Here is a 15853-nt window from a genome sequence, read left to right on the forward strand (position 1 = left end):
CCATTGTTTTATATTCCTTTACAAAATACAACCCGTACTGTACTTGATACCAAATAATACTAACTTGATTTGATCCCAGAGCCAATCAGTAGGCATCTCTTCTGCTCATATTGGAGAGTTGTGTGCAGTGGTGGAACGTAACTAAGTACATTTGATTAAGTACTGTACTTTGTTATTTGTACTTTACTTTTCCAATTTCCAATACTTTTACATCTACTCCACTACATCTCGGATTCAAATATTGTACTTCTACTCCACTACAATTATTTAAAAACTTTAGTTACTAGTTACTTTGTAGATTTTGATTACAGTATTATCACCAAAAATACATTAACCACTTATATACATTTCGACCATTTGACAAACGCCCATCTACAAGCTCGCATTGCGACGCATTTTGAGCTTGTAGATATGCTATTTTCAATAGATTTTTATACAATGGGATGGGACATCCTGAGAATTGAGTACCTTTACTTTTGGTACTTTAAGTACATTTTGATACCAATACTTTTGTACTTTACTCAAGTAAAGTTTCCGGACAATTCCAAACATTTACTTGTAACAGTGTATTTCTACATTGCAGTATTGATACCTTTACTGAAGTAAAACATTTGAGTACTTTTTCCACCACTGCTCATATTACAGAGTTGTGTGAGTAGAGGGTTTGTTGTCCCTAGATTCCCCCCAACATATCCATTAGTCATATAATATGAGCCCACACACTACAGTTATGTCTACTGCTCTTTGCTGCCCCCTACCTCACACAGCCAGTATAGTCCCTTTCATGCTGTCAATATGAAAGGTTTCATGCTGTCAATATGAAAGGTTACATACTTGTAAACTATACTCTGTGAACTAGAATTCGATTAGGAAGTAGCTCAAAAGTATCTAGACTGGAGGCATCTTACAGCCTTGCCAATGTTTCCTCATACAAATGTTTACCCCCAGGTGTTGGGTTCTGTGAAGAACCGCATCGAGGCGTTCGCCGCCTCCCACGAGGACTTCCCCGCCATGCTTAGGAAAGCCCAGCGGTACCTGGCAGCCCGCAGCAAAGTAGACTGGACAGAATCTCCCATGGCGGCCCATACACTGAGACGCTCCGACTCGCTAGGTGAGCACAGACAGAATGCATGATATAAAAGAATAAACACACACACACACACACACAGGCTTGACACTGGCTCGTAGCACCACGCCCATAAGAGAGAGGTAGCAGTCAGGGGCGTCACTAGGGGTAGGAAAGTGGGACTGAGATACTAGGGCCCAAGGTGGAGGGGCCCTAGTAACTTTAGCTATTGAAAAATAGCAGATATACAAGCTCACAGCGCGGCACCGAGTGCTGCGCTGCGAGCTTGTAGATCTGCTATTTTTGAAAAAGTCGTGAAAATGGGCGCAAATCTTTGAATATATGTATTTTTTAAGCGAACTAAATATTTTGAGATGAGGGGTCCGTGGCCAAATACATATCATTTTGGGGGTCCTTCACATGAAAAGGTTTGAGAACCACTGCCATCGAAACATAGATTTTTTTTAAAAAAAACCTTAGAAGGATTTGAAATATTCAAAGATTTTCATGATTTTTCAAAAATAGCAGATCTACAAGCTCGCAGCGCGGCACTCGGTGCCGCGCTGTGAGCTTGTAGATCTGCTATTTTTCAATAGTTAAAGCACAGGGGCCCCACGGTGAATCCTTGTACCCCGGGGCCCAGAAGTTGGTGCGACGCCCCTGGTAGCAGTACAGATAATAAACGAATAACGCGGCCAGGACTCCATTTGAGATGATTTGCGCCATCTGTGCTTGCTGAGCTCGGTAATGAGATGGTATGGGCCGCGGACCCAGCAGGAGGAGAGCGAGAGGAGATAGCCGTCATATGGTCGTGATGTCTGGCTATTAGAGCCTGGCAGCCATGGCAGGGCTCCACGCCGATCCTATCCTTACTGGGATATTCAATCAGCCTACGCGCCGAGATTCCTTTTCCCTTTTCATGAGTTGGCGTCTGTGTGTGTGTGTTTGTATCTGTGGCTCAGTGTCTCAAAGATTTTATCAAACTTTATCAAACTTTAAAACTGGGGTTTCCGGTTGGCAAGTATCGCATTGTTCCGGTTAAATGTAACATTTTGCCAGTCATAATGTAATACACGTCAAGCATATGCGTGGGCGACACATCTCGTTATTGTAGCGTTCTTGTACTTTATTATAGATGCACTGCCGAAATCTTCGTCGAAATCTTCGAAACTTTCGGCACCTCCGTGCGGTCCAAGCGAACGCAGCGGGGCACTACTGGCCTCCGGTTCAGCCAATCACAAGCCGCGGGCCGACAAGGCATTATGTACGAAAACAATAATGGTGTACAGTATATATATCTATGGTTTTTCAGAAAACTATATATAAGGACAGGATTTAGAAGACAATTTTAGAATCAGCCTGCAGTCCTAAATGGGTTAACAGCCAATAGGCTCTATGCACAGAAGCCATTTTGGCTAGAAGTTGGATGGTCTTCTCACTTCCTTCAGAGGTGTTACCAATAATACTAATGAAGGCTCTGTTCCATTCTGCTCAAACAGGGTCAGGGTGCTGATATTGTGCATGTTGGCTCGCTAGAAACACTCTGCTACACCAGTGGGTCTCAGGGACCCTCGTGCTTCCTTGGGGGTTTCAAATGACCCCTTAAAAGGTGTTACTCTGAGAGTGTTCAAAAGGTTTGAGAACCACTGTGCAACATGAAATGGAACAGAGCCTTCATTAGTATCATTGGTAACACCTTTGAAGGAAGTGAGAAGACCATCCAACTTCTCTCCAAAAATGGCTGCTGTGCATAGGGCCTATTACGATTCCAGTCGGCCAATGGGTGCCCTGCATACGGCTTACCGGGTAATGGAAACCTTGCTTTAAATTAGACTGCAGATCAAATGCTGGAGTCAGATTCTCTCCTCCATGAGCAGTCCTAAGTACAGCAGATTCTCTCCTCCATGAGCAGTCCTAAGTACAGTCAGATTCTCTCCTCCATGAGCAGTCCTAAGTACAGCAGATGTGGTGCTGTTGCTGTGACTCACAGACCAAACCGTCCTCCATCTCTCCCTGTGTTCTTTCCAGTGAAGAGCCGCAAGCCGTCGCTGGGCGACCTGATCCTGCGCCACACCAACAGCCCCACCAGGGCGCGCCACGCCGCCCAGCTGGCCCTGGCGCACGTCCGCGACGGCGGCCAGTCGCTGCACAGCGCCCTGTTCCGGGGCGGGGCCGCCAGCGGAGGAGGAGGGGGAGGCGGCGTAGGGGGGACCTCCTCGCTGGAGAAACAGGCGGAGGCGCTGCGGGTGAAGAACGCCGTCTACTGCGCCGTCATCTTCAGCGAGTTCCTCAAGGAGCTGGCCGCTCTGGCCCAAGAGCACGCCGTCGCCATGCCCTTCCCTCACAGCCAGGGGGCAGAGGAGTAAGGACCCCTAAACCCGTCGCTCTTCCGGCTTCCGTTAATAGCTTCCTGTTTGTGCGACCGCACAAAGCACACACATGGGAGGATCATCAATGAGCTCCAGCTGTGGCCTGGAAACCTGCACTGACACCCTCCTGCCACCTGAGGGCAGACAGGAGCACTGAGAAATGGTTGTTTTTGCCATAGTTAAAGAAATGGGTCGAGTCAACAGTGACTTTAGGAACATTGTAGATGATTGCAATTGCTCTTTTGTTTTTTATTGAAATTCATATAGGATACCTATATATAATTATATATATAAGGAGAAAATGGACATGTCAAATTCTATGATACTGTGCATATCATGTATATAGTATTTATGTATAGATATTATACACAGTAAATCTCAATAGATGCTCTTGATTTGGGAGCTTGTATATACGCATACCATGCCATAGTATAGTGCGGTAAATTAAATCCGCTGATAAAGGAAAATAGGTGCACACACTTGGTGCTAGTTTGTCCGCTTTCCCTTTTTAAGCTCAAATCAAGTGATGGCCAGGATATTTTAAGGCTCGGTGTAGACGAGAGGTTTTCCTCCCGGAAGTTTTAGACAATAAGACCCCAAAAATGTTTCTTTTGTTTGGAAAAAAAAGGAGCACCGACCATAGGCTATATTCAATCAACTCTTCCTGAAATATCCAATCAGCTTTGAGCATTTTTCTATCTAGGACAAGCCCTTTGTTTTATTTGATCATTTTGACATGGTATCACATCAATCATGGATAGAGCTGGTTGTCTCCTCAAGGATACCAGCCAACAGGAAGTAAACCGACCGAAGCATGTGAAGTGGTGTTTTTTTCTTTTTACATTTTTTTTACATTTTCAACACATACCACCTCATTGTTGGAGAGACTCGATATCTGTGAAAGGAGTGAGACGTGAACGAGAGCGGAGGCGTGGGAGAGCGACTCTCTCGCCCCTCTGAATCGGTAAACCAGTATAATACTGGAAAGACACTTTGTGTAATTCAATTTGTGGTTTTATTTTATTTTATGAATAACATCTCTTGTACTTTTGGTTTCAACATGCTTTCTTTTGTACACCATCCATTTTCTAGACATATCAGTAACATGTGTGCATGTGTCTTTTATACTGTGTGTGTGTGTGTGTGTGTGTGTGTGTGTGTGTGTGTGTGTGTGTGTGTGTGTGTGTGTGTGTGTGTGTGTGTGTGTGTGTGTGTGTGTGTGTGTGTGTGTGTGTGTGTGTGTGTGTGTGTTCGAAGTCGCATTGTTTTAGGGAATGACTCCTGTCTGGTCCGTTATGAAGCCATGCATCTGTTATCACGGAAGATCGGGGAATTGAAAAGGCAGCGCCGCTCTGGTTGTCTTGTGCTTCAATCTGAGGAAGAAGAGGGAGTCTGTGAGATAGAAGGGAAGGGAATCTTTATAGTGAGCAATCGGCGTTCAAGATCGGTAATCTCTTTGAACTTTAAAAAGACTGCTTCGTGTGGCGTTCGTTGATATCTTTTATGAAGCGGATCATTGTCTCCAAAAAACCAACTTGAAACGAAGCATTTAACCCATTTAGAACGGGTACACATTTTGTGTATCATTATTTTATGCTTTAACTATTGAAAAATAGCAGATATACAAGCTCACTGCGAGCTCGTAGATCTGCTATTTTTTAAAAGTCGTGAACATTAGAATTTTGACCCGATTCTATAGGTGTCTTTTGAATCCTTCTAATTCTAGGTCTAAATGGGTTAAGGGTGTTCTCCAGTTATTGCCCACTCGCGTTTCTCACCAAATTTTAAGTTTTGTCTCAAATCAAGTCGTGAACAGAGACGGGCCAAATTACAGTCGGCAAGATAGAATCATTCGGAACTGAACATGCTGCTATTTTTTGTTAACACTAATAACCAACTTTAACCAGTGCATCAGCTATTAGCCTCATTTCGCCTTTTTTCTTCTGTCCGGTACCAATTGTAGAAGTGTGTCTGAGGATGTGGAAGGGTCAACATGGGCTCTGACCAATGACCATGCCGGTGTTGCAGTCAGCGGCTTATTTATTCTTTGTGTTTTTTCGAAGTTGAGAGTAATTGCAGCCCCACACAGTGTTTGAAGATTTTCGCCAAGACACTATAATCACTTTATGTTTTTTTGTTGATTTATTTTTGTTGTATTTCAAGGTTTCAAGTGGTGTGTGGTAGTGATGTAATGTATGAGTGCACGAGTGTGTTTGAAAATCCATCCCGAGACCCCCGGTCTTTGTGAAAGGATCCAACTTTGCACATACTAGCCATGCTCTCAATGTCATCCTTTGCAGTGGAACCACTGCCTTGCCATCGTGTCATACAAAATCAAATTTCTCTTAAAATGATGATTGGATATGCCGTCACGTTTTTTATTTTTGACAAATATCATGCCTTGTCAATAAAACAAAAGCCATAGCTGCGGTCCTCTGCTCTGAAAAGATTATTAGTGACATTTTTTTGTAGGAAAAAAAGAAAATGAAACCTCATTATTTTGTGTGACAGAATTAATTTGTATGACGTGTCGACTAATATTTCTCATGACAATAATATACTGTAGGCTCATTTTATCTATAGACATAAGAAAGTACTTCTAAAAGAAGTAGGTGTTTTGTGTTGCTCTGTCAGGGTGCTAAGCTGAAAGCGTTCCCTCATGGAGAGATTTCACCGGCTAGTGAGTCATCGTCACCTGCCTGTGGATATCTGGCCCTGTGGTGCTGAGCAGAGCTGCTGGTTCACTCCCAGTCAGTGGTGGGAAAGGTACTTAACAACCCATTCAGAACGGGTACACATTATTGTGTATCATTATTTTATGCTTTAACTATTGAAAAATAGCAGATATACAAGCTCACAGCGCGGCACCGAGTGCCGCGCTGCGAGATTGTAGATCTGCTATTTTTTTAAAGTTGTGAAAATTAGAATTTTGACCCGATTCTATAACTGTCTTTTGGATCTTTCTAAGGTTTTTTTTTGTTGAAAAACCTATTTTTTTATGTCAGCAATCTGGCTTAGCCATCGTCAAAGAAAAGGTCCTTTTCACTTAACTGGAGCTCAGTTAGTCTGTTCTTGAGAGACTGCCATGTCAGTGGTTCTCAAACCTTTTCATGTGAAGGACCCCCAAATTGATATTTATTTGCCCACGGAACCCCATCTCAAAATATTTAGTTTGTATATCTGCTATTTTTTTCACTGGTTAAAGCATTCAATAATTCTAGGCCTGAATGGGTTAAGTAAAAGTATCAATACTGCAATGTAGAAGTACTCCGTTACAAGTAAAAGTCTGGAATTCAACATTTACTGAAAGTGGAAGTAAAATTGTGGAAATGTGGAAATTGGAAATGCTCCAAGTAAAGTACAAATACCTCAACATTGTACTTACTGTAAGTAGAGTAGTTAAGTAGATGTACTTAGTTGCTTTACACCACTGCTCCCAGTTCTCGCCAGCAGCTATTCACAATTTCGATGGAGGAGGAAAGTGAAACACTCACTGTTTTACTAGATCCGTCCGTCCGTCTGTCCGTCTGTCCGTCTGTCCGTCCAACCTGCATTTCTTCCATCTGTTAAGAAAACATGTCTCATTTGCTTCTACTATTGAGTCCATGGAGCCAGATAGCCCACGCTATTTGCTAGATTCCCGCTTTAGCTTTTTTTATTTTATTTTTTATTTTTGTTTAAAAAGGGAGTTTTTTTTTTTTAAATATATATCACTGTCAATGTATACAATATGATCAGTTGTTGATGGTTAGTGGTAGACTTGGACAAACATTGTAGAATACCAGAAGAGTCGCTGTAAAGAAACTGTCCTGGGCTGATGGTTTATGCCTTTTGATTGATTGATTGATTGACTGAGGTATTTATTAGAAGTTTTGGATAGGAAAAGGTACAGTTTCCTGACGGTACAGTTCACTGATACATTGTCAACTAAAAGGAAACTCGGGCAAGGCAAGGCTTATTTGTTATTTTCCATTGAGATCCTTAATATCCTTATATAAACGGTTAAACCTAACCTTATTCATAACCTTAACCTCAGTAAAACGGTGCCAAAACCTAACCCTATTCCTAATCTTAACCTCAGAAAGATATGCTTATTCCTAAAGCTATATCTAACCTTATTCTCAGTAAAACAGATACAAGAATAAAAATCTCTGCGAGTTTCTTTGCGGCGACTCTACCGGTAAACACATTGTAAGGGATCATATAGCTGGCCATTATCAATGTTGTATTGTACAGTCTGTTTCATGAACACCAAAGACATTTTATATAACGAGGAGATGCCTGAAACTGTTTTTCAATGCCCCTCTCATGGATAATTGCTGTAACAGGTGATGGAAAATTCACACATTCAAATAAGCAATCATTGATTGTGGATGAAAATTCTGCTTAATTGTACAGAATATAAACAATAATAATTATAAGAATAATGAATCTTGTTCATTTACTGCTGTATATCATTCTCTATCATCTAAAACCTGTTTTAGTAATTAAAAAATATGAATTTAAATAAATAAATGGCAGACAAGAAAGTTTGCAGAAATATTAAAAAGTAGAAAACTACATTGGGATACAATTTAGCTTTGTCAGTTTCCACACGTTTAAGAATGCTGAGGATGTTTGGTCTACTCTGGCTCATGAGAGGTTTAAAAGTCTAAGGCACCAGACCAAACTAAAGCACCATTCCTCCCACTGGGCATCTTTCACCATTGTTTGTATTTTCTCTTTATAGTTGGTGTGAACCCTGCCATCCACTTGGCTTAGAGCGATTTTGCAACCTTCCACGAGTTTCCAACGCCCCATAGTGCATTGCGCAGACGTCTGTACCGAGCTTCCGGCACCGATTTACAAGCTCACAACGGGTTGCATCTGCGACGCGACGTGAGCTTGTATGTCTGCTGTTAAACCCGGAAGTTTGGTCCCGATAGTCTCCAGTAAACTCCCGCGGAAACTTGTGGATATTTTTTATAGTTATAGTGCTCAGTGTGAAATCTGTGAATGGCCCTTAAGCCTTGAAAGACAGTCAAATCCAGTAAAAAAAAGATTACATCATTGGATAATAAAACCAAATGACTTGTCAGAAACATTAGAATTATACAAGATTACAAAACAGTCATTCAGTATAATTTACAATAGTTTCCAAATCGCTAAAATATTACCTGGTTGTTTGATAATAAAGGTTTAAACATGAGAGAAATCCTACATTTACAGAAGTGATGATGTAGGCTATGCTGTTAAACTCATACTGTGTAACTTTCTAATTTAAGTTATTTTTGATTGATGTCATCTTTGACAGGTATATTTTCCACGATATCCACTTCACATAAATATGTTTTTTTTTGGCAACTTCTTTAAACACTATTCAAAAAATGTATTTTCGAGTGTCTGCCCCTGACGGAAATGTATTTTATTTATGTATTTTACAGTTAGAAAGAGTTGCTTTACATAATATCCTCAGCGTTCCTTCCGTATAGACAAACGTTGTAATGACAACGGTGCTACAAGGGTTGTGAAATAGACTAACATGTTTTACATAATTACTTAAAAGGAATTGTTTTAATGGAAGCTTGGACAGCAAAACTAAACTCTACACACTTTTGCAGCACTAACCCAATGACTTATATTATGGCCAAATTAATGACAGTTGTCAATTCTAAGATGGAGTCTTGTAGGCTATAGACAAATAGAGTATTAAAAGCAGTGATGGATGCCATTCACACACACTCCAAACAATATTTACAATTGAAAGAACATTGGCTATATTAAATCGCCATTGTCATTTTGTTAAAACATTTTTTTGTTTTGTTTTTTGTATTTCTTCAGAATGTATACAGCATATCGTCGTTGTCGGGTGGAAACCTTGTCTGTCCAAAACCGTTAGTTTTGTATTTATCATTTTAAAGCGATTTAAGATATTGAAAATAGCCGATCTACACGCACACATTGTAGATCTGCTATTTTCACTAGTTTTGCGCGGCAGTCTTGTATGTTGAAGTAGGGCTTTACTTAACGAAAACAACATACAAATTTTAAACTTGGGGGTACAAGGTTTCTGGAGGAATTTGACCATTTGCATTGCATCCTCATGTGATATTTTTTTCCCTTTGCTTTGAGCTTGACTCCTCTCCCCCTCTGAGATTTCTCCCCTGGAATCTATGCAAAACCATGCTCTGGTGTCCTCCGCAGAAGCTGAAACAGGAGATGGACTGAGGAGTACATGTAAATAATGTATAAACCAATGGGTCTACGAAATGCAGGGGTGAATGAATTAACCAACAGGACTGAATGAGAATCACGCAGAAATGATGTTGAATGTTGTCAGAAATATTTTTCTATATTTTAAAATCATTAAAAAAAAAGAAAGAATACAGTTGTGGAAAGATCTGTAAAGAGACACTAAAAAGGGAATGTTTATTAATTTATAAATGTTTTACCTAGCAATACTGTACATGTCCTCGCCTCTTTCTTCCCCACTAATGCCAAATGGACTACATTGCGGATGCTCAGGGGCGTCACAAGGGGTAGGAAAGTGGGACTGAGTTACTAGGGCCCAAGGTGGAGAGGCCCTAGTAACTTTAGCTATTGAAAAATAGCAGATATACAAGGTCACAGCGCGGCACCGAGTGCCGCGCTGCGAGCTTGTAGATCTGCTATTTTTGAAAAGTCGTGAAAATGTGCGCAAATCTTTGAATATATGTATTTTTTAAGTGAACATTTGTAACTCAAATTTTGCTTCTGGGGGGTCCCTGGAACGAAATATTTTGAGATGGGGGGGTCCTTCACATGAAAAAGTTTGAGCATCACTGACATGGAAACATAGGTTTCTTGGCACACATTTTCAAGATTTTTCAAAAATAGCAGATCTACAAGCTCGCAGCGCGGCACTCGGTGCCGCGCTGTGAGCTTGTATATCTGCTATTTTTCAATAGTTAACATTCATGGGGGGCCCGCAGTGAATCCTTGTACCCAGGGCCCACAATGTGGTGTGACGCCCCTGCGGATGCTCAGTGTGTTTTCATTGTGAGTTGGTGGCCTCTGTTTAGTATACATAACACCTGCCTCCAAGCCAGAAGGCCGGGAGGCAGGGATTATGTCTATTTTATGAAAAATGCCAAAGGATCCTGCTGCACACATTGTCTGAACAGCCCCACATTTGAATCACACATTGAGAGGCTTCTAAAAGCACAGCCAAAAGCGATTTCACTCAGACCGACTGGTAGACACAACAAAATGCTACAAATGTTACTGTTTGTTGCACAAACATGATGATATGATACCCACCCACCAAATTAGGTACAAATGATCTCGAGAGGCATGTGTGATAATGACCATCAAACATGTTTTCAACATCACTTATTGCGACCTTAGGTCGCAGTTTACTGTCAGAATCGTCACATCTTGACCGTATCTGCCCGTCCGGACGGGTAACGCCTGGTTCCCCTGACAGACACATCACTGTGACATCACAGGTGACATCACAGTGATATCAGATACTCAGAGCAGGGATCTCCATGTATGGGCATAAAAGGGATTGTATGTTGTGATGTCATGGGAACCACTCTAACAGAATCCCTTTTATGCCCTTATATGGAGATCCCTGATGTCATCAATATTAAGCCCATATCTAACAGATCTACCAGATGGCTGGTTCAGACAGGGATCTCCATGTATGGGCATAAAAGGGATTGTATGTATGATGTCAGATGTGATAGACGTCATTGGATTTTCACATAATGAATAACCGAGTAAGCATTTGGGCTCTCACATCATATCTCCATATACAGTACATGGATCTCCATATGGGTAACTGGTCCGATATACATCACTGGCCAGATGGCCAAGACATGGCGCGAGGTCGCTTGTCGCCCTGAGGCGTCTTACTAGTTACACTGCTTGGTTGAATGCTTGATTCTGATCGGTCAGAATAATGACAGACCTCTGTCTGATCAAAGGCTCAGAGCACCTGCTGCGCTGCTTCCCCATCAGTGTTGTTTTTGACAGCACAGTTTGATTTAGTTTGTCATAATTTAGTCACCTGAAAAGTGTTAGCTTTAGTCTAATTTTAGTCGACTAAATATCATAACATTTTAGGCGACTGAATTTACAGTTGATTTAGTCAACTAAAATGTATTTTTGGCAGGCCTTGATGGCATCGTAATGACTGATTTTACACTTGGTTGCGTGCTGAAAATAGCAGATCTACAAGCTTGTAGATCGGCTATTTTCAGCACGCAACACCTGAGAGCAACCAAACATAAAATGACTCTCTTCTCCACTAGTCCCTCCCTAACGTTTTCGTCTAGTTTTTATTTTGTTGACGAAATTGTCCATGTATTTAGTCTTAGTTTTAGTCATCACAGCTTAGTTTTTATTTAGTTTTTATTTAGTTTTCATCAGTGAAAGAAACGCAGTCGACAAACATTTCTCATGATAGTTTTAGTCGACAAAATCAACACCGTTCCCCATTTTGTGCCGTATCCAACATGGCAGCCATGTAACCTCCCATCGTTTACCATGGGCAAAGATATTTAATTAATGAAGATAGCTCATCCTCATTGGATCCACTAGAGTGCGACATGGTACACAAATCCTACAAATTGACTTCTAAGTGGGCACCGGCTCTGACTGCAAATCTTGCGCACGTCCTGTTTACTGGCGCTATAGATCCCGTGAGAGTGTGTTGCTGGGACAGCTAAAGAGCAATAATAAAGTTGATTTTCTCCTTTGTTGTGTCGATGAAAAAAGCCACTTTAGTATGACAATTTTGTTAATATTATGTGGCTTGTGATGATCGGGTCCAATATTTAGTTCAGTGAGCATAGCTTCCGAATTATTATTTTGATCTGTGTTCACGTTAGCTCTCTCATTGTAAATGAATAGACTCCAACCTGCTTCCGCCTCCTAAAAAGGTGTCCCCCCTACGTCATGCAGAAACGGGAAGTACGGGTCTTTTGCACCCTCTTGCTATCGCCCTCTTGGCCATGGGCCGTTTGATCCGGCAGAAGAAGTGGCGTCGCTTTGTTTTGGTTCCCCCCGTTTGTTTCCCCAATCCCTATTAAAATGCTCGAGTAGCCTAGTGTAGTCTTGCCAGTCGCTACGAGTTGGACTAAAAGATGCATATACCAAACAAATTTTCCATAAGCAAAACTACGCCGCATCAAGGAGTTTATTAGGTAGGCCCTAAAAGTATGTCCTTGAGCGCAGGGGAATTATTTTGGGTTAAAACTGTTTTCGGTTTGATAGTTCCGGCCAAAATATAATAAACTGTATTAACATACTCATACCATACATATTGGACAAACATTGTATTCACACACACGCACGCACCCACGCGCACACGCGCGCGCGCGCACACACACACACACACACACACACACACACACACACACACACACACACACACACACACACACACCTACACACACACGCTTTATCATAAGCCACAGTGATATCTGAGAAGTGACACTACATTTCCAGAGTGGCTGTAAATCATTCAACAGCTTTAGGAATAGAGGTAGTTTAGGCTACTACTAATCTTTCACTAATCTGCATTAGTTAGCCACAATTGCTCGGCATTGAATGAGTCAGAGTAAAGTTATAATATGTTCTCCTTGTAGTTAGGGAGTTACTAATGATTATTTTCCATGCCAACAACCCCGGCCATGCAAGTCAACAGCATGCCAGAACCAGTCCTCATGCACAAGCTGCATTGACAGCATTCAAGTCTATAAATGTTACAGCAGGGGGAATAGGGGACAAGTTGCATGACGGTTGAAATGCTGCAAAAAACAAAAACCCGGGCAATTCTATTTCAGTGTGCAGGTGTCTTTCATCTGTTCCACTGCAGGGAATCGGCAAAACACTACGCTCAACCCCCCCTCCCAGGCCAGCACGAGGTCCCGGTTGGGAGTGTGCTCCACAAACACACGTGCAACATAGCCATCCAATTTACTATGGCACCCTTTGGTCTCCTAAAAGGGACCGAACCGTTTAGAAACTCAACATGAACTGTGCACGGTTTCAGTTTCTCTCCCCAAAAACACAGCTGTTGTCTCTGCCTGCAATGTGCAAACACTAGCTCTCACTCATCTGGATTACTTTTCCAATGGTTTGGTCTTGTGCTGCCAAAAAGGATTTAATTAAATTACAATTGGTCCAAAATCGAGCTGCACGTATTGCTCTGCGCTGTCCAAAAAGAACAAGCATCAAAAGAATGCATGTCATTTTGGGATGGCCTTTTGTGGAGGACAGACTTCATATTTCCCTGCTATCATTTGTCAGAGGCGTTGCTTCATCAAGAGTTCCGGCTGTCCTTTTATGACCGGCTGGACTTTAGCTCTGATGTACGCAGCTATAACACCAGCCATGCATCACAAGGTCTTTTCACGCTTCCTATCTCAAATTCTAATTCCATGCAACACACAATCGTGTATAGAGCTATGAACGAGATGCATAGTCTCCCATCACAAATCATACAGGCAAAAACTAAATCTGGTTTTGAAAAGAAATTAAAGAAATGTCGAATGGAATTTGCCTTTGATCACGGCTAACATGACAATGCACAATGTTTAATGTTTCTACATAGAATGAATGTAATGTATTATTATTATTTATTTTTTTGCATTTGTTTGAATTATTTTGGGTTTTTGAGATATCATTAAGAAGTACTTCTGCAATACTCACCATAATTATTTATTTGTTTTATATTTTGGTTGTATTTTGACCATTTTTAACTGTTTCTTATTATTGTACTGTGAAATGTATTAATGTTTTGTAATGTATTTGAGCGGTGGTCACACCGTCTCCTATACGTGGCCGTGTGTGTGTCCGGCCGTCCGTCCGTGTCTGTATGTAGCCTCAAGGCTGCAGTACCTTTTCTGACCACACATGTTAAGGGAGGGGCGCTGTTGTTCTCTCACACACACACACACACACACACACACACACACACACACACACACACACACAGGGGGGAAGGGTGGGTCAGCATGTGTGGTCAAGTATTATTATTATTATTAACAAACTGAATGTTTTAGGGTCAAATAAGTGTGTGAAGAAACTACAGCATTGTAAAGCACACTAACCCCGCTGCACCCACCCAGTAGTGCTGTTGCACAGCCTCCACGACCACCGCTCAGTTCACACGGGTGTGATTTTTTAACTCTGTGGACCCCAGGAAGAGTAGCTGCTGCTAAGGTTGTAGCTAATGGGGATCCAAATAAACAATACACAATAAAGCACACTAGTACTGCTGAGCACATCTGATCCTGCCTGGACAAGATGACTGGAAACATCAAGATGATGTCTGATGTTAGTGATGGACACCCAGCAGAACACGCACACACACACACATGCACGCATACATACACACACACGCACGCACGCACGCACAAACACACACACACACAAACACACACACACACAGGGACGTGCTGGGCCCCTGATTCAGCCCGGGAAAAAGAATTGGAGAGGCCCTCATTGCGTGCTATAGAGAGAGATCTCTCTCTATAGCGCTGCTGCTACTCAAAGATTTGCCATTTCAGATCATGACAAATGATTTAAACTAGTGAAAACAGCCGATCTACAAGCACACGTTGTGTGCTTGTAGATCTGCTGTTTTCACTACTTTTGTGCAACGGCCTTATATGATGAAGCAGGCCTTTGCTTTGCGAAAAAAAATTGTAAATTTGAAACTTGGAGATACGAGGTTTCTGCCCGACAGTGGAGTTTGGGAGTTGTCCCGCTTTTCCCAATGGCCAGCACGTCCCTGCACACACACACACACACACACACACACACACACACACACACACACACACACTGCCGATTGAGTCTGTGACTTGAACTCAGTGGTGACTTGAGTTCATCAACAGCGTGATGTTTTTCTACCCCGCTGTGCCGTGTTTCACAGTGTGCGGGCAGAGGCTGCCAGTTAACAGCTATATAGCATGAATCCGTTGGTGTGTGACACCCGAGGCCCTCGTTCCCCATCTTCACACTTCAGTGGCGGTTGGAGGGGAGCAAGGTTTTACGATGCTTTGATGTCTTTATTTTCTACCATTCAGTCTCCCTCGGAGGTTCTGCGTGTGTTGATGCAAAGAGCCTGTGTGTTGGAGTGATAAGCTCCTACCTCCACTGGCCCCTCTGACTCTATATGCGATCCCCTTCGTATCTTGACGGCTGACACAACAGTCTCTCACAGATGATGGATGAGACCAACTGCTGTATGATGAGATGACTGTAGCAACATCCAGTACTCTACACTTCACTCTTCGGGGCAGGTTCAAGAAGGGGTCCGATGTGTAAAAAAAAAAAAAGGATAAAATATTCTTTACCAAGCCCAATATACTTCTTCATACAACAAAGAGGCAAAATCTACATGCTCACAGCACGTCGCATGAGCTTGGTAAATGTACACATT

At 42.0% G+C, this 15853-nt stretch overlaps 1 protein-coding gene across 1 annotated transcript in view; it reads left to right on the top strand.

The window, feature by feature from the left end:
* Nucleotides 1–3432, top strand: part of fhip1b (FHF complex subunit HOOK interacting protein 1B) — a gene marked incomplete at both ends in the record, with an annotated part of 30961 nt that extends 27529 nt beyond the window's left edge. The window contains 2 exons of the mRNA XM_080752449.1: nucleotides 949–1111; nucleotides 3095–3432. Coding sequence (XP_080608575.1) covers nucleotides 949–1111; nucleotides 3095–3432 — 501 coding nt within the window. The remainder of the gene's footprint in view (nucleotides 1–948; nucleotides 1112–3094) is intronic.
* Nucleotides 3433–15853: the final 12421 nt, after the last annotated feature.

Source organism: Nannobrachium achirus (genome assembly GCF_963921795.1).
Source record: "Nannobrachium achirus genome assembly, chromosome: 22".
Lineage (NCBI taxonomy): Eukaryota > Metazoa > Chordata > Actinopteri > Myctophiformes > Myctophidae > Nannobrachium > Nannobrachium achirus.